Source organism: Hyaena hyaena, unplaced genomic scaffold, assembly GCF_003009895.1.
Source record: "Hyaena hyaena isolate Hyena2069 unplaced genomic scaffold, ASM300989v1 scaffold_889, whole genome shotgun sequence".
NCBI lineage: Eukaryota > Metazoa > Chordata > Mammalia > Carnivora > Hyaenidae > Hyaena > Hyaena hyaena.
Window position 1 is genome coordinate 634,836 of NW_024081523.1, and position 25,348 is coordinate 660,183.

The following is a 25,348-nucleotide window of genomic DNA, read 5'->3' on the forward strand; positions in this document are numbered from 1 at the left end:
CCACCCATGCCCCTGGCCCCTGACCCCTGACCCCTGTGGTCCTTATGAAGAAGAATGCTTGCTGCTTGGGCCTCCTTCAAACCCTGTTGGACCCTGGCTTCCTCTTTACCCATATCGTGGGCAATGCAAGAGGTCCCCCCTTCCTGAGAACTTACTGGCAGTGCCCTGCTGTACAGAGGCGCCACACTGGTGACCCTAGACATAGTAGCTGCCATGCTGCTGTCTTCAGATGTGGAATGGCCATCTTCCCTGTGTTTGGAGGACAGCTGACTGCAAACATTACCTAGCAACAAAAAGAGTTGGAGTCAGGCAGGAAGAAGTAGTGAGATGGTTGTTATTAATCATGCTGAGATGATGCATTGTGGTTTAAAAATGGAAAAGGAAGAGACAGATTAAATATTGACATTTACTGTATTCCAGCTGTGGTTGCTTTTGGCTTGTCTGACACAAAAACATATATTCACTGAAAGGGGAAATAAAATCTTTATCTAACTTCTGCTTCAAGGGGCTTCAGTTCAAAAAAAGAGAGAGAGCTTAATATTATTCATTTCCAGCCTGGCCTCAGTTGAAGAATTTAGTTATTAGTCTGTGAAAGCTTTTTCTTAGTGTGTCCGCTGAAACAAATTCTAAAGAGTTCTCTCAAATCGATGTTTGAGATTTATAAAGCAAGTAAAATAAATCTTCTCTTTTTTTTTTAATATTTTTATTTATTTCTAGGGGAGAGAGAGAGAGAGAGACAGCGTGAGCAGGGGAGGGTCAGAGAGAGAGGGAGACACAGACTCTGAAATAGGCTCCAGGCTCTGAGCTGGCAGTCAGCACAGAGCCCGACGCGGGGCTCGAACCCACGAACCGTGAGATCATGACCTAAGCGAAAGTCGGACGCTTAACCGACTAAGCCACCCAGGCACCCCAAAATAAATCTTCTCTTATACTACATGTTAACAGTATGCCTATACTATAGAAATATACATTAAATAAATGACATTTCTATAAAAAAATATGTAACCTGTAAGAAGTTTGGGTGTTCCCCTACCATTGCCTTCCAGGATATAGGTCTTATAACTGATTGTTAAACACGTCTTATAAAATGTTATTTTATAATTCACTTGTCTTCTCTCTGTACATGTCATCCTTCAAGACCACTTTTTCCTGTTTACAATAATGAGAATGAACCTAATGGGCTAATATTCACCCTGGCCCTAGTACCCTTGGCCTCCTGGCACAGTGGTTAGGTGGCTTTTAAGGTCTTATTTGCCATCCGTTTTCAGGTTCGCCAAGTTTTCACAGTGAGTAAATCCTTGTCTGACAAAATGACCTTTGAATGTAAATGTATAGGACAATTCAGAAGGGCTTATGTGGTGGGATTCTGAGGAAAGACTGTTAAATTTCTAATCTACATACATAGATACAGAGTTTCACCTGTAATTTCTCTTCTCAATACAGAAGAGAAATTAGAAGTCATTAGAAATCTCATGGCCTCGTTCCGTAAATTGGGAAACAGTTTCAATTCCAGTGTCAAAATGGTGAGCATAGATGGGAGAATGGAGATATGGAATTGAGAAAGGAATTGAACCCAAATCTCTTTTGTTCTTAGTTGACAAATCTCAGAGCCTAAAATTCTACTGACGAATGAAATTGTAAATGTATCTCATCTGTTTCTCTAAGCATGCCTTCAGTCAACAAATGTTTTCTATTCATCAGCCTAAGAAACAGCTTTGGTGCTGTCACTCTCAGTGAGTCCATTTATTTATCTTTTAGAGAAAATACAAGGGCATACTTTTTCTCCTTTCCTGAAGTATGGGATGGTGTTCTTGAAAGGGGGTTGTAATGTGGCTTAGTAGAAAGGAAAGAAATACATCAAAGATTCTTAAATGTTCCCTTAGCTGCCTCTCAGAATTGGGCCAATAACCTTTAGAGTCGCCAAGATGGGTCAGGAATAGGTTAATAAAATTACAAATTCGAGAACAAGAAAGGACCTCCAAAGTCATCAGGCCTAGCCTCTGTCTTCAGGTAATTAAGGTGTTAATTTTATACTGAAATGACAGCTGAAACTGAAAGGGATTATATGCTCCACCTAGATCACATAATAAAATCATAAGCACTGTTGTTTTATAAAATTAGGTGGGCCCAAAGATCTCCGTTCATCTTCTAGATCAGTGAGCTTGCCTTTGCCTTCACTGCCAGCCTCTTTGTAGAAGTTGTTTTCCTGTTGATTCCTCCACCCCCACCCCTGCCTTTTAAGGTCCCTCTTTTAATTCCATTACAAACTTCAGGCTCTCCTTGCTCTTCTGGCACCCCTCTAGACTCCCCTGCTTGGCCTGGAGGAGATCGGCTGTGTCTGGAGGGACAGGAAGAGTTATTATGCAGACGACAGGCACCAGCTGTTCTGCATCGGTACCAGTGAGAACACAGGAGGAAATGAGCACCAGTGGCAGCTTGGAAGATTTAGGTTAAGCATAAGGAAATGAATCCTGAGTCCTGAAAACTGTCAGGAACTGGAGTAGATTGTTAAGGACAATTGTGGAATCTGCTACTCTGGCAAAACAACAAACACCTTAAAAATAAGGCAGGCTTGCTGCCCAGAATGATTTTAGAGGGGTCTGCTTGAAGTTAGGGGGTAAACCAGATGACCTCCCATCCTCCCTCTTGATTCTATTAAAAGATTTGCAGGGGATGAGGTTTCCACAGTCAGTAGCACAGTCTAATGCTTAACAAGTCTTTTGTTGAAGATATTAATACCATCTTTTCATCTGACCTAAATCTTTCCTGTGGAAGTTAAGCCATGCTCCCAGTGGGGATGAAGAGCAGAGGAGATCAGAATTCAACCTTGAAAGTATCCAGTTAAATTTAGAGTGTTTAGGAGACTCAAGAATTGGCAGTGAACTGGGTCGCATCATTCAGTGGTTTCAGAGATGGTTATCACAGAAGCTTGACTCTTGGTTTTGGTATTAGAGTCAAAGGGTCCCATAGTTGAGATTAATAAAAGGATTAGGAGGTGGAGGGGAAAGAGTGTGATTTCAAGGTTTGTGGCAATTACCACCAAACCACTGCATTAATGTAAGCCAGAATTAAAACCACATAGTATAAAATGTCATGCTCACACATTTATTTGCTGTAGCAAATCTGAAAGCGGTCAGCTCTACAACCAGCACCTCAGCGGACTTGAAGATAGATAGACAACCAAGTAGCACAAAGATCAGAACCTCTTCATTAATCTTTTAAAATTGTGTTTTTATTAGCTTAACAAAACATTAAAAATGTGCATGTATTCAGGAAATGCAGTAAGATGAATTAATGAGTTTTAAAGCTATAATGTTCAATTAATTAGTAATTTCCATTCAGCCTGTTGCCCGACTCATAATGAGCATTCTCCAATCTAAATAAATTTTAGACTGATTCGCTTTTGGGAATTTTATTTAGCTTCTTTTTATTACAGCTTTAAAAAGGGCCTTTTAGCATTTCTAAAAGGGTGGCTACTGTACATTTGCAGCCTTTCTTAATTATTACCATTTTTCAAAAGCAGTTCACTAAGCCCTGTAAGAAGATACAAGTGACTTTCATGTCATAATATCAGATCAAAGTACATTTGGGGAGCCTTAATTTTCTTGTACGTGACAAAGGTGCCCCCTTTTTGGAAGAAAGAAGGATGACTTCTGAAAACCAAAGCTACAGTGAGAAGAAATATTTTGTTTGGGGGGAGGGAGAACAGAAAAAGTCCTTTCACCTGTCACAGTGGGAAGGTGCCCAGGTGGGAGTGATATTGAAGAAATCCTTTTGAGCACACACCTTCCCCAGCTGTGGAAAACCTCCATGATCCCCTTTCGTTTTCACCCCCATTTCTCCTTCCAGTATACTCTTGGGACAAGCAGCTGGGTCTCCACTCCCCTTACAATAGAAGACCTTACCACTGTCTCCACTTCCATCTCCAGTTCCCATCTACAGTGAATCACCTTCCTGATTCATAGGGAATCTCAATTTCTCATTTACATATATATATATATATATATATATATATATATATGTATATAGTACAAGACTTTGAAATTTGAAAATGTTAGGAATAACTTGAAACTCTTGGCTTATAGATAGTTGTTTGATCTTTTTTTATATAAGTTTATTTATTTTGAGAAAGAGAGCGAGAGAGCACAAGCAGAGGAGGGGCAGAGAGAGGGAGAGAGAGAGAATCCCAAACAGGTTCTGCACTGATAATGCAGAGCCTGATGCAGGGCTCCAGCTCATGAACCAGGAGATCATGACTTGAGCTGAAACTGACTGAGCCACCCAGGTGCTCTGGGTTGTTTGATCTTTAAAAACAAAACAAAACAAAAAAAAAAAAAAAAAAAACACCATATTCAACTAAGCTCATGGAGTCACTGTGTGTAGATGTTAGCAGTTAACTGGGTTGGGTTGGCCCTAACCCAAGCACAGGAATAGCATCCTTCTGTTTATTTTCTCATCTTTGGTACATTTGAGGCGTTGTCTCCTGATTCCATTCTTCAGAGCTCCTCCTTCCCTGTGAGATGATGTAAGTGATGTCAGAGTGCTGAGGTGCATCTTCTCTGTCTGTCTGTCTGTCTCTGTCTCTCTCTGTCTCTCTCTCTCTCTCTGTCTCTCTCCTTGCAGGATGATGTTGGGTTTCAGATGCTGTTTTTTAAATTCACACAAATGCTGCCTTTATGGTGCCTTTTGCAGGAAGACTTTGCCTTGGCAACATGCTTTATTGCCCCTTCTGGGAATAATGCCTGGGAGAGGAAAGCATTATTTTCAACTCTTTGAGAGGAGATAAGATTGGTGAAAGTTTGACCATCCCTTGTAGGTGGTTCTTCATGAACCCATGTGAAGTTTGACATTCAGTTGCTGACTAACAGAACAAAAGTCCTATCCTTTTAACTAAATCAAGGCTGGCATCAGAGGCCTCATCCAGTAACAAGAGGGAAAATTTAAAGAAGCCCTGAGCATTTCAGTAAATGCTTCTGTAAGATCATATGCTGTGACATAAATGTGTACTGTTGACAGTAACCATAGAGACAGATCATCAAGGGAACAAGTCATGGGACACATTCAGTATCAGCACCACAGTGCCCATAATTTGTGAGACCATAAGCAGGTCATCAAAGCACATTTGGATTTTTTAATAAGAAAGAAGAAACCATTGGCAATCTACTACATTTCCAAATATTACAACTATTCAGGTAGCTTGAAGTGGGTTTCAAGCCCCACCTACCTACCACCCCTCACCCTTCTCACTGACAGGATGAAATGGGGGAAAACTGAGTATGCTTCCAGATTTACAGCCACTGAGAGAGAGAGTTTGTGCAGCTCAGAGTGTGTGAAAGGGATTGAAGGTCAGTGCTGTGGCCATCATTGTTAGGGGAAGATGGGATGGGGAGCAGAGTTGGGAGGGAGGCGCTTGCTTTTTTTTCCTCCTATACCTACTAATGTGATTTCAGCAAAAACCCTGATTTTCTAACTTAAACAGGTATGATGGCTGAGTATTAATATTAATGAGCATAATAACAATAATAAAACTGGCAGCAGCATCAAATGAATGTGGTCTCCTGCAGTAGAAATATTTACCCGATGTGTCCTGCCAGTTAGAGAGATTTTGGCATTAAACCTAGACATTACCTCATCCTCCTGGGCAGACAGCCGATTTCAATGCTAAGCAAGTCTGCCGAAGTGAAGAGCTGAATACCTGCCTGATTAGCTGCGTAGCCTCAGATCCTGGTTGCAAGTGATTTTTTTGAACAGGTCTGTCTGTCTGTCTGTGTCTCACCCTCAGTTCCTTGCTTTCTCTCTGCACCACTCCATAGAGTTGTCATTATTTTCGAACTGTGCTGATATATATTATTTTAATCTTGAAGGGCACACTGTGAAAAAGTCTGCTAGCCAGGTAGGCAGATATTAATACACATAGAAATCTGAAAGGTCAGAATTAGGGGGAAAAGTGAAGTGCCTGTGTATGCGTATGTGTGTGTGTGTGTGTGTGCACATACATGCACACGTGCACACACGTGCACACCCTTATACTTGCAGGCACTCATGCTCCTCTGTAAGATTCAGTCAGGGACAGGGGAATGAAACCAGGGGTTTTTTGTTTGTTTTAATTCATGTTAAATATAGGGACATTCCACAATGATGAAGGTTTTATTTCAAGATCTTTCAGAACTAAAATAATATTTTGAAACATTGACATTGTACTAAAAATGTGTCTTTGCTACTTTCAACCTAAGAGAACATAACACTTAAAATTCGTTTATTCTGTTGGCCTTAAACCACTTTGAAACTAGTGGTTCAGGACAGAGGTTCAGGATAAGCACAGCAGACAAATCTGGGTTAGAAAGTAAAATCTTTGGGTAATATTGAAAATATTGACAAGGCTTTGAATTGTTACCAAAGTACCAAATTCCATAAGTTTTCCAAATAGTGTATGGAGAACCACTCCACCTGCTCCCCAGACCAGCTTGCCTTATGTTTTCTTTAGCTCTTGACTCAAAGTTTCATACCATACAGGTTTTGTGTTATTACTACTAAGTGAATTAATTTTGAGGCGCCTGGGTAGCTCAGTCAGTTGGGCGTCCGACTTTGGCTCAGATCATGATCTCATGGTTCATGGGTTCGAGCCCCGCATCGGGCTCTGTGCCGACAGCTGGCTCAGAGCCTGTAGCCTGCTTCAGATTCTGTATCTCCCTCTCTCTCTCTCTGACCCTCCCCTGCTCACGCTGTCTCTCTCTCTCTCTCTCTCTCTCTCTCTCTCAATCTCTCTCTCTCTCTCTCTCTCTCAGAAATAAATAAAACATTAAAAAGATCTAAGTGAATTAATTTTATCAAGTGGAGGTCATGTCTTCTAAAATTCCTTCCCAAAACTAAACAGTTTTTGTGTTAGCCCTGATTTTTAACTAGTTCTTAGAACTATACTGTGGTACATTTTGTGATAAGTTTTTTTCCTAAAATGCTCTTATTTGGGTTTAAGTTGTACTAATTCCTTTATACACTCACAACTGAATGCTGATTATTGGCTAATGCATTACCAAATTGTTGAGTGTGAAGTTTATTGTAGCCACCAAGTCATTAAGAAAATGTAATTCTGTAAGTGCTAAGCTCATAAGTTTATAGTGTCTCTACCTAGTAAATTCTTAGGTATCCGTTAACTCTTTACAAAACAAAAATGTGTTGAGAAAAAGATAAAGTAGCTAGCTGCTGGTGTAGAATGAGCCAAACTCTGTAGCTCTGCTTCTCATGTACTTTCAGCCAGCTTGGACTGTGACTGTCCAGAATCCATAGGGACACTGGAACAGGGACTGCCCACTGAGAGAATTGTTTGGGCCAAGCCCTGGAAAGTAATCTGCCTATTAAACAGGCTCTCTGAGTGCTTCAGCCTGGATTTTGACTTTTCCCCAGTGTCCTCAAAGAGTGTAGCCATCTGGGAATCATCGATGGACCAAGCAGCCCCATGTTCACAGGCTGAGATCCATTCTCATCAGATAGCTCACTATGGGCTATTTGAGGAATGGATTTCTTTCCAGTTTACAGGGGCTTTATGTCCAGACAGTTGTAGGTCAGTGGATGCAGCAAATATCTGTTGTAATGGAAGGAATTTGGGGGAAGAAATGCTGGAGAATGAAAAGTGACAGCAGGCTTTGTTGTAGAAATCCGGATTATATACTTGTATTAATATGAACATAAGGTACTGATGGCATTACATGGAGTTTTAAGTTTTGACTGTGCGTGAGTTGTGTCTCTTATGGTTTGTTTATGGCCACAATCAACTGATGATAGGTGATAAAAATGTTTATAATTCATATACCTAAAAGTGGAGATTGATACTAAGAGTATTTTTAAAAAGTTTTAAAGCTTGTTTTTATCTTAATTCCAGTTAGTTAACGTACAATGATGTGTTAGTTTCAGATGTACAGTATAGTGGTTCAGCACTTCCATGCATCATCTTGTTTTACCAACTAAGGGTAATTTTTTTTAATGTTTTTAATTTATTTTTGAGAGAGAGAGAGAGAGAGAGAGCACAAGCAGGAGAGGGGAAAAGAGAGTGGGGGACACGGAGTCCGAAGCAGGATCTAGGCTTTGAGCTGTCAGCACAGAGCCCAACGCGGGGCTTGTACCTATGAACCATGAGATCCATGACCTGAGCCAAAGTCAGATGCTTATCTAACTGAGCCACCCAGGTGCCCCAAAGGGTATTTTTTTTTAAACTTATTTTACTCTGTGCCTTTTTTTCCTCAGTTACATGGAAGGTGGTCCTAAATACTGTTATCAATGGTATCATTAAAACCTGCAGCTCTTTGTGCTCCAGCAACATTTCTATTCTGTGCAGCCTTTGAAGATCCTTTCCACAGATAGTTGGCAGTCTGCCATTGTTTCCAACAGACAACATGTTTCCTCACCACCAGGTACCAGAACAAGTGGTGTGACACGTATGGGATTCCCTCTCTTAAGAAAAAGTACCCTAAATACTCTAAGTGGGAATTAGGATTTTTAAAAATCTTCTTTTTCTACTTTAAAGATCAGATAAGGGAAACGGATAAGGAAAGGAAAGAGGAAAAAGGATCAGGAGGGAACTTCCTCACTATAAAAGAGGTCTGTATATTCCAGCAGCTCAATATAAAATAAAGAACCACAGGCATGGGAAGTACAAGCATAGATGTGCTAGAAAAGACCCAGAAAAGCAAAGCATGTGTCCACTATGAACAAGGCATGTTCTGAGGCGAATTTTGTTTTATTCTGGAAGGGTGTTGTAAGCTGTATATCAGCCAGAAGTGAGAAAGGGAAGACCAAGACCATAGTTTTAAAGAAAAATATCTATTGTCTTTAAATGAACGTTTCACACTGAAGGACAAATAAGTAATAAAGAATACACCTTTTCTCCTCTGCAAAAGGCAAGAATGTGAGTTATGATTGATCTGTTCATTGGTTAATAGTCCTGTGCCAACCTTCCCACAAATATAGCCCCGTTACTTGCCATTGCTATTTGTGATGGATTCTCATGTGGGACTAGCCCTCCTTTTTGTAAGAGATGCCACCCTTCCCACCGGAGGACCTAGATGGGTTGTGGAGGGATGGGCAGAGAAGGTGGCTTGGAGTTGGAAGAACCAGCACACTCTGAGGACTCCCAAGATATGGTGGTTGCTTCTGAATATAGAAATGTAATCATGTCTTTCAATTCCCTTAGGTTGTAGGAGCTGGTCACCCATAAGCTGTCTCAGTCAGCTTCTACCAACAGTAAAAAGGAGATTTTTTTAAGGTTAGCCACACCATTTTTTAAGGTGGCCACACCATTAGCCACATGGGGAAAATTACAATGGCTTCCTGACCTTTAAACATTTTTGGTCAAAATATTAAAAACTCTCTTATTATTCAATTATAAATGTATAGGGAAATAACAAATGATCGTAAAAGTAATATTTATTTAGCATATTATAATTTAAAACATTAGAAACATTGAGAATTAAACTTTTTTTTTTAATTTTTAAATGTTTATTTTTGAGAGAGAGAAAGAGACAAAGCAGAGAGAGAGGGAGTCACAGAATCTGAAGCAGGCTCCAGACTCTGAGCTGTCAGCACGGAGCCCGATGTGGGGCTCAAACTCACAGACCGCGAGAAAATGACCTGAGCCAAAGTCAGATCCTTAACTGACTGAGCCACCCAGGTGCCCCTAAACTGTTCTGTTTCTTTGTAAAATGTATTAAGAGTAGTTTGAACAGTCTGCTCTCTCCTTCCTATCCTATAACTTATGATATGGAACAAGCATTTTTCCTGTGCCCTGATGGATTGCCATACTCCTTTCTTAGTTTGGATCAGCTTCCAGCATATACCATTTGTGCTTTCAGTGTTGTAAAATATCTCTGAGAGTTCTTTTAATGTAATTTTTTTTGGGTCCCATTATTTCCTCTGGGTCAGCCTTATCCTTTTTTCACAACTACTTTCCTCCTTTACGTCCATAGGTTTGCCTTCATTGAGTTTTTCTAGCTGCATATCATAAGTCTAGAGTAGCATTGGAGGGTTACACTTCCCACCATCAGTGATTCCTTCTATACCTCCACTTATGATAGACTCAAATTTCACTTCCAGCATTATCACTTTGTATTTCCTTTTATCTTTGTTGGCTGGTTCTCTCTTCTGATTACCCATATTTGTAAAATGGCATGTATGTACCCCTGGGACACAGGACACAACACAACTACACCCTTTGCTGTTTATGTGTAAATAACAGCTGTGTGGTGACCAGTCACTAGCAGATTTTGAAGGAAGTGATGTGTGATTGGTTACTGATCATGATGCTTAGCTGTTATTTACATAGTGATTTCTGGACTAAAGAGCAAGCTGTAGAGTTGTACTCTGTGCAATTACTCATAGTCAGTATACTCTGATAATTGAAATTGAACTGTGTTGTTTGGGGACAGTGTTATTTAAAGTATTTTTTTCATATCTGAAAAGGATACAGGATAGCCTGTACTCACATCTTGAACAGAACAGGTAATATGTTTCATAGGAATAGGAATCGCAACTTATAGTTAAAACTAGAATCAGTAAAATCTAGCAATCAGCTGGAAGACTTTTTGCATGTGACTCAGCCCCTTTGGGTCTCAGTTTTCCCCACTGTAAAAGCCTGAATGACTTTACAGTCTCTCTTCCAGCCCTAAGATGATTTGATTGTACAGTATAGGGGCACTTTAGAAAGACTTCAAAAGAAAATCACATAAAGATGGTTAAAGGTTGGAAGAGGAGACCTCTGAGGAAAGGTTATGACAACTGGGTTAGCTTTCCTGATATATAGTGACAAGTGGCAGCACCTTGTGAGGTGCACACCCAAAGCCTGGTGAGTACCTCTCCATCTCTGTAACTGAGGGTGGGGGCTGCAGCCTAAAGGATGAGGGAGATACAGCTTGAAGAGGGGAAAAAAATAGGGAAGAGGTATAGATGTGGTGCTAAAGGGGTTATTTCATATACTTGGGAAGCACAGAACTGAAGTTAGGTCCTCCAAATGAAAGCTAACACACTGAGGTTGGGGAAATGGAAATAATTTCTGAGAGCAAGGTCCTTTGAGCCTGGATTGAGTTACCCATGGAAACTGTCAGTCTTCTGTCGCTTGTGTCTTTACAAAAAGGATCTGTGAGGAATGGTCTGAGTGTAGCCCAAGGAACAAAGAGGAGAAAACTGGACAGGTTCAGAAGGCCTCTTCTCTACTGTGCTTTTTAATCCTGCTTTTGAAAAGAGAAAGCAGAATATTCTCAAAAATAATCACACAACTAGCAGTTCACTCCAAAATAGGCATGCTTTTCAAAAATTATGGGTAAAGAAAATATGTATCATGAATCCTGTGATCTCCTGAGGGGACAAGATTTTCATAGAGGACTGACTTGGAAATATTGGGATGGGAAAGTGAGCAACTGGATTTTGACCCACTGATATGAAAGGCAGAAAGCATAGTTACCAGAACCCCATCCAGCAGTATTTGTCTCTTTTTAAACATGCTGTGTTAGGAAGTATTGGCTCTCAAGAGTAAAACTTCCTAGACCTAAAACAAAGAAAAGACCTTAGCCTCCCTTTTCTTTGCTTGACTTAACTCCTGCAAATCAGACTGTATTAGGAACTGCCCCAAATAATCTGTCTTTACTGTCATTGGCACTGGGAAAGATGTTCCAGAGACTGCACGGTATAAAACATCTGGAGTGTACATTATTGTGACTGCTTATGCATTTAGTTGAAGACATTTCTTGGTCGTAGAAGTTAAATTTATAACAAGGAGTACTTTCACTGCTTCTCACTAAAGTTCTTTGGATTCTCTTCTACCAGTCATTGTGTTTATCTAAAATGGTTTGGATGGCAAACCATAGTGTTGTATTTTTAAATGTGATTTGCTTCTGTTTCTTTTGATGATTGTCTCTTACATTGGACTTCTGGGATGAATATAGACTTAGTAAGGAAATGTGTCTATATATTTTAGCTATACCATTTTCTAAAAGTTTATTTAATTATTTTGAGAGAGAGAGAGAGAGAGAGAGCGAGCGCCTGAATGGGGGAGGAGCAGAGAGAGAGAGCAGGAGAGAGAGAATCCCAAGCAGGCTCCGTGCTGTCAGCACAGAGCCCAACATGCGGGTTGATCTCACAAACCTTGAGATCATGACTTGAGCCAAAATGAAGTTAGTTGCTTAACTGACTGAGCCACCACCCAGTCCCCTAGCTATACCATTTTTTAACCCCTCAGCTGCACATCTTTTGTGGCATAAACTACCTGATTAAAATAAGAGATGTTCCCTAGAGTTACAATATAGGATTGATCTTTTTAGATATCTGTGTACTTACTAGTTACCTTATCATCCATGGCCTTGTTTCTTATGAATAACTTTGTAAGAAAATAATTCTGAATCAGGAATGCTCTGCATGGGTTTTGTAAGGCACTTACCATGAGCTTCTGAAGTAGAAAAGGTAGGGTACTCACTTTTGATGCTGGGTTCCTTTCAAATGTTGATGCTTTTGAATGTGTGTTATGTCCATGATAGGTTTGCCACTTTTGTCGTTTATATGCTGGATTCATACTTCCTTAGATTCATTGACTAATTTTATGTAGTTCATAGTTACTGTGTTAAATTGCCTTGATCAATTCTTGCTTCAACAGTCTTAGAAAACTAATGACTACGGCATTTAACTTGAGAAAATTGGAGATTGATTTTTCCTAGTATTCTGCCTCCTTCCATTTCTAGTTAACCATAACTGCATCTTTAATTTAATTTAAAATTTTCCATCTATTTTTTGAGGGTTAATTAGGTTCAAATACTGTCCTGGGTATTTTAAGTCAAATTCCCATTGACTGTAATATTTTGGACTGTCAAATTTTGCTTGAAGATAACTTTGACAACATAGATTACTTGGCATAAATACTGAAAAATAAAATTCTTTTGACCTACATATTACCCTCGGGAAAACATCCCATCTTCTCTTACTGCATTTGGACTTCAGAGATTGTGCTCTGAGTTATCAGATGATAAGAGTGGCTCCTATTTGACTACTACAGACACAAGTAGCCCAGCAGCAATTCTTTAAACTAATGAGGACCCAAACTGCCCAGAGGGGCCTGCTCAGCACCAGAACAGGATCTTGCAGGGTTTGTAAATGTTTATGGTTTGATTAACAAATCATCCTACTCTGCCGTACATTTTGTGGTTTTTCTGGATAGTCTTGCCCTGTGGTCACAGAGGTGGTCCTGAAGGGGCTATGATCTCTGTACATTCCTGCTACATGGTTCTATTCAGTCTGGTACTAGTTTCTGGAATGTAACTTGTTTAATGTTTCAGAAAGCATTTAGACAGCAGAAGACAAGTCATATTTTCCACATTATTACTATGAGCTAAACACAAGATATTTTTTGTGGGTGGGCAACTTTTTCCTTCATGAAACTTTTGTTTGTTTTCAGTACAGAAATAGTTAAGTAGGTAAATTATGTGCCTCTTTCCCTTTTTTCATTAGGGAAAATTAAAACTTAAGGAGCTTCAGATGCTCCTTAGAGGTTGTAGGGATTGGACCCACATTAACTGATGGATAGCTCAGACTATCACCTTTCAGCTTTCTTAATCATCATCAGTTCATGGGATCTGTTTTCTGTGAGCTTGAAGAACTTTTGCTGAGTTTTCTTGCCAGGTAGAAAATGTCAGGGTCTTGAGCCTTGTTACACTTTGATTTCACTAGAGTATGTTAAAGGATATTTATAGATTACCTGTCAGTCCAAAGTAACAGTGAAAGGTGTATCCTAACCTGGTGTACATCAGCTTATCCTTTTAAGTTTGCAACATGAAGAGAGTTTAGAAGTCCAGTTGATGAAGGGGCGCCTGGGTGGCTTAGTCGGTTAAGCGTCCGACTTTCGCTTAGGTCATGATCTCGCGGTTTGTGGGTTCGAGCCCCGCGTCGGGCTCTGTGCTGACTGGCAGCTCAGAGCCTGGAGCCTGTTTCAGTCTGTGACTCCCTCTCTTTGTGACCCTCCCCTGCTCACGCTGTCTCTCTCTCTTTCAAAAATAAATAAACATTAAAAAAAAATTAAAAAAAAAAAAAAAGAAGTCCAGTTGATGAAGACTCTTATTCAAAGTCAGAACTTGTAGAAATTGTAGACACGTTGGGAATTCACAACAGAAAATAGTAAAGGATTTTTCAGCTATAAGGCTCACAGGGTGTCGTTATGGATAAATACAGGCAGCTGGAGTGATGAAAAGAGAATGATTCACACAGTGTCAGAGTTGTGTCTCTTACCTGCACTGGTTTCACCGTTTTCTAAATGGGAAGGTGAAGAGATTGTAATTACTATTTTATTTCACTTATAGCATGTTGCATGTATTAACTTCTACGTTTACTTTTAGTAAAGCATACATAGTTCTCATTCTGTAATATGGATCCACCTGTTTTCAAAGAGTCCATAATATCTCTGGAGTGCTGAAGTCCTGGGTTGAATCCTTATCCCTCCGTGAGCAAGTATGTGACCTAAATAGAGTTAACTTACTTTCTTTTAACCTCAGTTTCTGTATCTATACAACAAGCTAATAAATGGATTTCATGGAATTATGTGGGAATTAAATGAATGCAAAAAAGTCACTGAGCACAATTTCTAATACATAATAGATATCAACAACTATTAGTTCCATTTCCTTTCTCCTTCCCTCCCTTTAAGAAGTCCAGAGTCAAATACCCCATTCTTCTTTAATTAAACAGATATCTGAGTTAGGTGGACCTAAGTGACAGAATAACCCAGATTCTGGAGTACAAAATAGAGATGGAGCTGGTCCAGTATGGCCATGGTATCCCTAATTGAATCTTGACTCTATTTCGAGTTACTGTTTGCATCTTTATGTAAATTCATTTGAAGAAGCTATGGGTCCACTTGGTACTTTAAATTTTACTTTGAGCAGCAATAACTGTGAGCCCATTCTAGAATCAGATTTAACCAATGCAGATTGATGCTCTCAGAGCATACATCAGCCCAGAGATGAAACCCAGGCCTGTGTTTCTGTTATAGCCTCTTCCAGTTTCCCAGTGAGCAGGTTCCAAGTTTAAGCTATCTGTTCAAATATACCTCATCTTGCTGTTTATAGAGGAGCAGGATAAAAAGATTCTTCAAAGCAGCAAACTATAACATTACTATGTGCCAGAATTGGAAGGCATATTAGCCAAAACCTCATTTTTCTCTCCCATTACTACTGTGGGCTCAGCACTGACAATATTTTAGTGAGTGGGCAACTTTTCTCTTCATGGATATATTTATGATGTTTAAATAGTTAGAAAGTGGGGCGCCTGAGTGGCTCGGTGGTTAAGCATCAGACTTCAGCTCAGGTCATGATCTCATGGCTTATGAGTTCGAGCCCCACATCGGGCTCTGTACTGACAGCTCAGAGCCTGGAGCCTGCTTCAGATTCTGTGTCTCCCTCTCTTCTCTCTCTGCCCCTCCCTGCTCATGCTCTGTCTCTATCTCTCTCAAAAATAAACATTAAGTTTTTTTTTAAAAAAGAATTAATTAAGTTGCATGAGTGTTGAAGAGTTGACTGTTGTTAGAGACAGAACACAAATGGTGGAGGACAGTGTAAATAGTCTTCTCTTATGGAGGTGTACTCTTCTGTTTCACCGGAGCCTGTTTCAGATAAACTCAAATCTATGGTGAGCTGCCTATGGGTGTGAGGGAAAGAAAGATGAGTAGTGCTGACTTTGCTTTTTGTAAAGCCTCCAAATATATAGCAAATGGAGACAAACAGGATTCTGGTCCTAGAAGTGGAGGATTGCTCTAGCATTTCCATTTGAATGTAACTATAAAAGCTAACTTTGTCTTAGAAGCCTTGCAGCTATAGGATGACAGTCTTAAAAAAAAAAACTGAAAGCATATAGAATCCAAGATAAAGAAATAAACTTTAAATTGTCAGACAAAGCAAGCCATTGATAAGACATTTAGGCAGATTTTCTGGAGAGTACAGATGCTAATGTACAACACTGATGAAGGTCCTCTCATGTTTTACCAATCTCTTGAAGAAATCTCAATAGACTTATAAATTCAAATGTTAAATTCCCATCACTTAACAATGGTTTCTGTTTTACTTTTCTTTGGACCTAAAAAGATTAAAAAATCATACAATGATACAAGATCTGTAGGGCCAAAAACATTTTTAAGTTATATTTAGATCACTACTGCTTGAGGTATTTATTTGCATTTTATGGTGAATGTTTCATAAGCAAGCTGAAATATTTTGATTCCTAAAAGTCTCCATATGTGAGAAAAAAAAATTGTGGGTCTTTGGACCTATATCAAGATTTATTTAGATTGCTTCCTTTTTCCCTGCCCCCCCCAGACTGAAGGTGGAAATACTGAGGGTGTTGCAAATACATGTTACCATAAATGTTCTATTAAGATTGAATCTTTATAGCAGCCCCTCTAGCAGTAAAATCATGAATGATCTCTTTTGATGGTGTTCTGAAGCTCTCATCTTTTACGGAAGGCTGTAGATCTGTGCCGCCCTAGGCATTCCCATCTTTGTTCACTCATCACTTCAGTCTCTTAAGCTGAAGAGCTACAGTGCTGATCTAGTATGTCTTCTTCCTGGGAAGTTGCATTTGAGGGTATGATTTGTGTAGCATTCCGAGGGTGTAGATAGAACTCTGTCTCTCGGTGACACCAAGACTCTTCGCAGACACACGCTTATATAGTTGGGCTCTTTATTATTCAGGTAGCATTGTAAATTTAAGTTGGTTTAGGAAAACCAACAGAGCAGTACTTCAAATTGACACTATTTTTGGTTCAGAGATCATATTTCAGAGTATCAATGTATTTTGATCCTAAAAAGTTTTCTAAACTCTAGAAGAATTTCTGTAAAATGGGGTTAGATTTGGTACCTCTGGAATGTGGCAACTCACTGTGAGTAAAAGGCCTTGGTGATGCATCTTGAATGCTGAATGGTGTTTTTTTTTGTTTGTTTGTTTGTTTTGCTTTTTGGGTTTTCTTTTTTTTTTTTTTGAAGGAAAATGGCCTGTCATCAACCTGTGCTTCTCAGGCAGTTAGCATCCCTTTTTAAAAATGGCTTCTTACAAGCACGTATTTGTAATATATTGTGAGGTATTGAGGAACATCACAGTGCAGTGGACACTCATGTTCCCATCACTTGGTTGAAGCAGAAGACTGTTACCCCTGCCTTCCCTATCTTGTGTGTGCCTGCTCTGGGCTCTTTTCAACTTTATTTTTCAATATGTTTCTGACATCAGTCCGTATTGCTGCATGTGTGGTATTCTCCCATATAAATATGCCACAAGTGGCTATGTACATTCTCCCAGTGGTAGATATGTGACTTGCTTTAAATGTTTTGTTATTGCAAACAATACTGGCATAAATTTTCTTGTACTGATTTAATGGTGCATATGTGCAAGGGATTCAGTATATCATCTTTGAATGAAATTGCTAGGTCATGGGATTTGTACACTTTCAATTGTACTGAAAGGCCAAATTATTTTCCAGAGTTATGAACCAAGGTATATACTTTCACCAGCAGTGTCTAAGTGTTGAGTTTCTTCCTGTCCTCACCAACATTGGATATTGTGAGATTTTTCAATTTTTGTTAGGCTTTTCACTGTGAAATAATCACTCAATTGGAGCTGTAGTTTCGGCTACTTGGTATGTTCATTGGCTATCCTGATTTTTCTGAGGATTACATCTTCAAGTTTTTTGCCCATTTTCTTTTAGGTTGTTTAAGTCAAGATCTGTGAAGTGTCTGAGGTTCTAGCCTACTTGCAAACTAACAGTTTAGCCTGCCAGTTTTATGGATGCTGGCAGAAGACATGAGACTCCTGGATTAGCAACAAAGGACTCTGTTACTTCTAGAATAACAAGCAGCATGAGCATCAGCATATTTGCCTCATTTCTCCTTGCCCCATGTCCCACTGGGGTGCCAATGGGCCCAGATGGATGCGTATGCAGTGAGTTGAATTAGTCCCTGAGCTTAGGGAATACAGATCTTTTATAATGACATTATATAAGGGCATTATAAAGGAAGCATGCCCTTCCTTTAGTTTGGAGGGCAATACATCTTTTATTTTACTGAAGTAAACAGACTTGCCCTTGGCTCCAGAGGGAGACACTGTCTTTATCTTGCAAGGTTGCTACCTATACAGACATTCTTGAAATGATAACCCAGAACAAAGGGCCGTTAGTGCCTCTGCTCACAAGATGTGCAAAACCACAAGAGACCCATGGAGAACTGTTTTCCAATAATATCCACCTGTTGTTTCTACACCTGCTTGGCTTCTGGGAAAATTTCCCCTGAGTACACTATTCTATTGATCATGACAAAGGCTGGGAACCAAATCCATTCAATTTGTTTTGTACAGCATTTAATTAAGGTTGTTATCAACAGAACAAGACCAACCTGCAATAATGACCTCAGCCTTGACCCTCAGGATCCCAGACCCAACCAGCTGAAGAAATCCCATTAAACCATCAGTCTACCTAAGAAAGTCAGGTGATTTTTCCTTACATTTCTCTGTTGACCTTTCCATGTGCCCTGAGGCATTTATCTGGGAATGACAAGGTGGGTCAGTTATTACACAGATTGCCTTGGCCTTAGAGGCCAGGGCAAGTCTGTCACCCATAGCAACCATGTTCAGTGAGTTGAGACTGAAACCATTCCAGTGCCTTCCAGAACCAAGAAACCATTGATCACTAAGTTCAGGGACAGATTTTGTTCCATTTTTCAGATGACTCCTTTTGTAAGATGCTCATTACCTGCAGGATGCACGTTAATAATGAATCAGTTATTCCTTCAAGAGCTCCTCTGTGTAACCAAGGGTAGCTTCATTTTGGAGAGAGATCCACAGTTGCCTGAGGTTTACGTGATCTACTGGGGGTATTTCCTTAAACCTTCAAATGATCTCTTATGATCACTACTAAAGTTCACATCACTGTATTTTGGGGAAGCTGGCAGATGAATACCTGTCTTGGAGGTGTATAGTCTTGGAGGCATGTATGGGGCCCCTGGAAAGAAAGTGTTGTTTATACTTGTAGGGAGCAGCCCACAAGTGGAATAGTTTTTCTCTCTGGCTGTTTTTTAAAGATCTTTATATGTGATATTCTGTTACTTTCTTTTTCTTTTTCTTTTTTCTTACCTCCTCTTTCTTCTTTCTCTCCCCTTTTCCTTCTCCCCTGACCTTTTACTCTCTTCTCTGAATTTTGTGAGATTCCCAAATCTATGAATTGGTGTCTTCCAGGAACCATTATCTCTTGAAATATTGTCTCTATATTGTTCTTATTTCTCCTCTCCTGAATGTTACTTTTTCTCACTCTATCTTCCATGTCTCTTATCTCTCCTCTGTATTTCCCATGTCTTCGTATTTCTCTACTACATTCTGGATAAATCATTAATTCACTGCTCAGCTATGACTAATATGTTATTAAAACCATGCAATAAGTTTGTATTTAAGTTACTGTATTTTCATTGTAGAAGTTTTGGGGTTTTTTTTTTTTTCAATTTAGATTGGTCATTTCTTAAAATTGTGCCTGGCTCCTTATATAAAGTTTCCATTCCTTTCTCTTTTTTTAAAAAGATATTAAACATACTTACTTTGCTTTTCCTTACCTGAAATCTTTGCAAGTCTCATTCAGCTTTCTGTCCTTTTGCTGACTCTCACTTGTGGTGCTTTGCTTGTTACTTGTATTGTGTGTGTGTGTGTGTGTGTGTCTGTGTCTGTGTGTGTGTGTGTTTTAATGTGAGCTTGTGTTTCTTTTTTTGTTTTGTTTTATTTATTTCTGAGAGAGAGAGAGAGAGAGAGAGAGAGAGAGAGCATGAGCAGGGGAGGGTCAGAGAGAGAGGGAGACACAGAATCTGAAACAGGCTCCAGGCTCTGAGCTAGCTGTCAGCACAGAGCCTGATGCAGAGCTCGAACCAACGAACCATGAGATCATGATCTGAGTCGAAGTCGGACACTTAACCGACTGAGCCACCCAGGCGCCCCTGTGAGCTTGTATTTCTTAAGAACTATGTCTGTGGTCATTCCTGAGGCCTATATCGAAGGGGGTTCTATCAGGGGCTACTTGCATTAATATCCACCAAATGTCAAATATCCTTAGCTTTTGACAATTTTCTCTTAATAGGCTTGAGTATTTTTGACTCACCCAGAAAGTATGATTTTAGGTTATAAACCTGCCTAAGGGCAAGCTTAGGGTTATAAATTCTCAAGGGAGATTGTTTTACCATCTACTCAAGAATAATAATTTTCAATATAGGCCACTGGGGTAAGATGGGCACAGGGATGGGTTTATTTCCAATTCACCATTACACTGAGCATATCTCAAGAGACCCAGTTTTATCCCGTAGCAGTGTTTATTGTTGGACTTCCACAGTGGAAATGCCCTGCCTAGGCTTTTGTCTCCTGTCTACTGTGCTGCAAGAGTCATTAAAATGGAAACTCAAATATATCGTGTTAGCAAATACTTTTTAGGTGAAAACCATCAGTGCTCATTGACTCCCTGAGTACCTGCTTTCACTTAGCTTCTGAGTATCGCTTGCCTTTTTACTTCTATTTTGAAGATTGTTCATTTGGAGCACCTGGGTGGCTCGACTGACTTTGGCTCAGGTCATGATCTCACAGCTTGTGGGTTCTTGAGACCTGCATCAGGCTCTGCACTGATAGCTCAGAGCCTGGAGCCTGCTTCGGATTCTGTGTCTCCTTCTCTCTCTCTGCCCCTCTCTTATTTGCGCTCTCTCACGCTCTCTCACTCTCTCACTCTCTCAAAATAAACAAACACAATAAAAATTTTTTTAAAAAGATTGTTCATTTTATTTTATTTAGCACTTTAATTGTTTCCATCAGAGGGCAAGTCTGGGGATCTCATTCACTGTATTGCCAGATATGGAGACTATCATTCTTCTAGTTCCAGAAACATTTGGAGTCAGTGTGGCATATTGTCCTTGGTTTACCATAGGGAGTCAGCCTCACCACTTCCTTTGTCTGCCTTGCCTTGGGTTCTCCTTCTTTAATTTTAATTTTATTGAGAGAGAGAGAATAGAGAATGCATGAGAGCAAGGGAGGGGCAGAGAGAGAGAAAATCTCAAGCAGGCTCTGCACTGTGAGCACTGAACCCAATACAGGGCTCAGTCCCATGAACCATGAGATCATGACCTGAGCTGAAATCAAGAGCCAGGTGCTTAACCGACTGAGCCACCCAGGCACCCCAGATTTTCCTTCTTTTGATTGATTTCCTCAAGGGAGACTTGGCTTCTTCCAAAAAGACTTAATATCCTTCTAAAAGCAGAAATGAACATTTCTATCATATCTCATATTATTACTGTTAAATACTGCCAGTTTGCATAGACATCATTTTCATGAGCTCCCAAGTTGTTCTAAGGACATTTATAACTAAGCACTGTTGTATAAAATGGATACTGTTACCGAAAAGAGCTTGATATTTAAAACATACTTGGAATTCACTAGGTAAAATAAGATGTGCCCATAGCTACAGGTGCACTTCAGTAATGAATACACATTAAAAAGAGTAGAAACCGTGTGAGTGTATTCTGTTGGAAGACAGAATAGTTCTTTTTTAAAAAATAGTATTTTAATATTTATTTTTGAGAGAGACAGACAGAGCATTAGTAGGGGAGGGACAGAGGGAGACCCAGAATCAGAAGCAGGCATCAGGCTCTAAGCCATCAGCACAGAGCCTGACACAGGGCTTGAACTCAAAAACTGCGAGATCATGGCCTGAGCCTAGTTTGGACACTTAACCAACTGAGCCACCGAGGCGCCCCAAAAACAGAATAGTTCTTAACCATAAGTGTCTTCTAAAGGCCTTACAGTTTGCCAGTTCTCCTTGAAAGTTCACTTATTAGGGACTTGGGCAATGAAGTAAGTTACTATAATTCCTCAGCGAAATTCATGAGAATGAGTCTAATTTTCTTAACTTTTTATTGGAGGCAGCTTACCAAGTCTGCCAAATACTGTCCTTGGGGATCACCAGAAAGTGGCCCAGTTGCCATTTCATGATGCAGAGAAACATGAACCTAGAATAGTAGTGGGGACAGAGAAGAACAGCCATCATCTTAATATCTCTAGTCTGAGTTTTGCTAAACTGCATTTCACATATCTTTAAATTTTTGTTTAAATTTATTTATTTTGAAAGAAAGAGAAAGAACACAGGGGAAGGGGTGGAGAAAGAGGGAGAGAGAGAATCCCAAGCAGGCTCCACACTGACAGAGCTCAAATTCACAAACTGCAAGATCATGACCTAAGCTGAAGTTAAGAGTTAGACACTTTGGGGCGCCTGGGTGGCTTAGTCGGTTAAGTGTCCGACTTTCGCTTAGGTCATGATCTCGTGGTTCGTGGGTTCAAGCCCCGCGTCGGGCTCTGTGCTGACTGCCGGCTCAGAGCCTGGAGCCTGTTTCAATCTGTGACTCCCTCTCTCTCTGACCCTCCCCTGCTCGTGCTGTCTCTCTCTCTCTCTCTCCTAGAAATAAATAAAACATTAAAAAAAAAAAAAGAGTTAGACACTTAACCAACTGGGTGCAACCCAGGCGCCCCGTCTTTTTTTCAAGGCATTTCACATATCTTTAAATTTTTGTTTAAGTTTATTTATTTTGAAAGAAAGAGAAAGAACACAGGGGAAGGGGCAGAGAAAGAGGGAGAGAGAGAATCCCAAGCAGGCTCCACACTGACAGAGCTCAAACTCACAAACTGCAAGATCATGACCTAAGCTGAAATTAAGAGTTAGACACTTAACCAACTGGGTGCAACCCAGGCGCCCCGTCTTTTTTTCAAGGCATTTCACATATCTTTAGTATTCTGTTGACTGACATATTAGTAGGTGTCTTTTGACAAAGGAAGTTCCATATTCAGACAAGGTTGGGGACATTGTACATGCTTACCTGCTCAAGAATGCTACACAGGAAGCTTCTAGGGGCAGCTACTCTTTAGGACAGGTGACTCAGAAGAGGCAGCTCAAAAATGTTTTCACATGGAACTTGAATGAGATTAAAATGACAGGAATTGTCCTTGTCAAAAAATAGAGAGGATGTGGGTAGTGGAATATGTGCACCCCCACCCCCGTGGTCGCCCCCTGGCCCTGCTCCTATTCCTCTGCTGAAAGATTCCTCATTCACATGAGTCTGTTGAGTGTCCTGAGAAGGACTATTGAACTTTGTTTAGTGTAGGAATCTCCATAGCTACTTAACCATGGAATCCTTTTTTTTTTTTTTTTTTACCTTCTTTTAGTTTTAGAGAGAGAGCATGCACGTGAGTGGGGGAGAGTGGCAGAAGGAGATAGAGAGGGAGGGAGGGGAAATCTTAAGCAAGTTCTATACTTAGCATGGAGCCTGACATAGGGCTCAGTCCCAAGACCCTGGAATCATGACCTGAACCAAAATCAAGAGTCGGATGCTTAACTGAGCTACCCAGGCACCCCCGGAGTCCTTTTTGTTTTAGAAAAAGACCCGTTAGCAACTTGTGGAACTCACGTGTTCTGTGACCTCAGTTTGGGAGGAGACATTATTCTAACTGATGCTCTTGTTTTCAATTTCTCACGCTGCCTGGCCTTACAAATTATGTGGATATTCAAGCTTTTTAATTTTCTAGAACATGAGGACTACAGATGACTTCTAGTGTGGGAAGAAACCTAGAGTGTGGAAGACAGTGTGCCCACCCTGCCTAGGAGCTTCATAGTTTCCCTCTCTTAAGCCAAACTTGAGATAACCATTCTCTGTTCTCTGTCCTCCCCTCCAAGTATCTTTTCTTACCTGACTTCATCTGCTTTTTATGGATCAGCGCTCTCCACGCAGAACTCAGAATCTTTTCCCTATGCTCTGCATTTTAGATCCCAGTGTGTCTATCTGCTTTAAAGAGCAAGTGTGTTTTCTCTGAACCTCCTAAATGGAATTGTTCTGTGTCTTAACTACGAATATTTGTTTAGAAAACTTGGTTGAGAAGATTAATTATCTTCTTGTTAAGCAAATTTACATGATTAGACTATTTTGTAATTTGCTACAGGTGTGAAAATCAGCTTGTTGTGGAAAGTATACTGTCGTCATTAAGAGCTCTTGGATGTTCCTGTCATTAGAGATGGGACACAATAAAACAAACCAGGGGATTTCAAATTGACAGTGTCTTTAGTAATATGCTCTGTGAGTACCTGTGCTGGATTTACTGCCAGTGGCAGGCATTGGGAGGCGGCACAGAAGCCACAAGATTACACCCTCTGTCACTGCTCGGTTTTGTGATGAGTGGGGTGTGCAGGAGCTTTGATTTGGAAACCATCCTTGGTGTCCATTCTAGTGAACCTACCACTGCGAGTCACCTGAGTTTACTTCAGCCCTATTGCTCACTTACTCTGTGTTTTGGATAAAAATATCTTAAATATGAGAGGTGCCTTAGGATAAGAATGAGAAATATGGAAAATATTTTATTATAAAATAGCAAGAGTCATTACTGGAAATACAATTTGAAACTTAATAGCCATCCATGTTTTCTCTAAGGCTGGTGAATAATCAACTCCAATGCTTGGTTTTGTTTCTGTGGGTAAGTTATTGAACTTGTCTTGTCTAGGTCTCCTGTCTGCAGGCTAGATAACGATATTAGTTTTTACTTTCCAGGGTTATGGTGAAGTAACTCACCTAAAGCTCTCACTTAACTCCTGGCTCCTACGATGCCCCTCACAAATTTTACTTGTTGATTGTGTTTGCTTATATCATTTCCCCCCTAAAGGCAGTGTATTGAAACAGGAAAATATTTCCGATCTGGTTCTTTTGTATAAATGCCTCAGTATTCTTGTCTAATTTACTTTTCAGCCTTGGCTGCACCAGACTGAGTTCTTACTCCCTGAATAAGCTGCGTAATTCTCTGACCAGATTGTTTGAAGGCCTTGCTGGTATGTAGAACAAAAGAGCCTTTGATCCCACTGGCCAGGCAGCCCCTTGAAATGGAACATTCTCTATAAATGAGTCTAGAAAGTCTTCTACAACAGACCAATTTTTTACATTTGTGCACAATTATGTTATATCCTAATCATGTAAATATGCTTAACAGCATGCCTTTTATTTATCTTATTTTCCCAGATGCTTGGATAGGCCATGTTTTCAGGGAGTGGTTCTGAGGGTTTAATTCTACGTAAAAGTTACTGTGCACACAAGATGTGTTTTCTGAGATGTGACTGACTTACTAAGCTTCATGTCATGGAACATGGCACCTTCCCAAATACCAGTCTTCCTCCATGTCATTCAAGTAGAAACTTGCACACTGCAAAAAGGAACCAAAATGATGTAACATCAACCACAAAAGCCGTATCCTGAATGTTTAGATTTGTCTTCTTTATCTGATCCAAAAGGACTTTTTTATT

At 40.0% G+C, this 25,348-nt stretch overlaps 1 protein-coding gene across 10 annotated transcripts in view; it reads left to right on the top strand.

Annotated features, from left to right (window-relative positions):
• LDLRAD4 (low density lipoprotein receptor class A domain containing 4) overlaps window positions 1–25,348 on the top strand; it is a 437,927-nt gene that overhangs the window by 297,743 nt on the left and 114,836 nt on the right. The window contains exon 1 of one of the 10 annotated variants that reach the window (XM_039220451.1): window positions 5,116–5,192. The exons of 8 other annotated variants lie outside the window; for them this stretch is intronic. Coding sequence is in view for 1 of the 2 variants with exons in the window: in XM_039220447.1 (XP_039076378.1) it covers window positions 5,255–5,345 (91 nt within the window). In the remaining variant the exon portion in view is untranslated. Of the gene's footprint in view, window positions 1–5,115; window positions 5,193–5,224; window positions 5,346–25,348 lie in introns of those variants that run through there. One more of the 10 variants, XM_039220447.1, reaches the window with a different exon arrangement.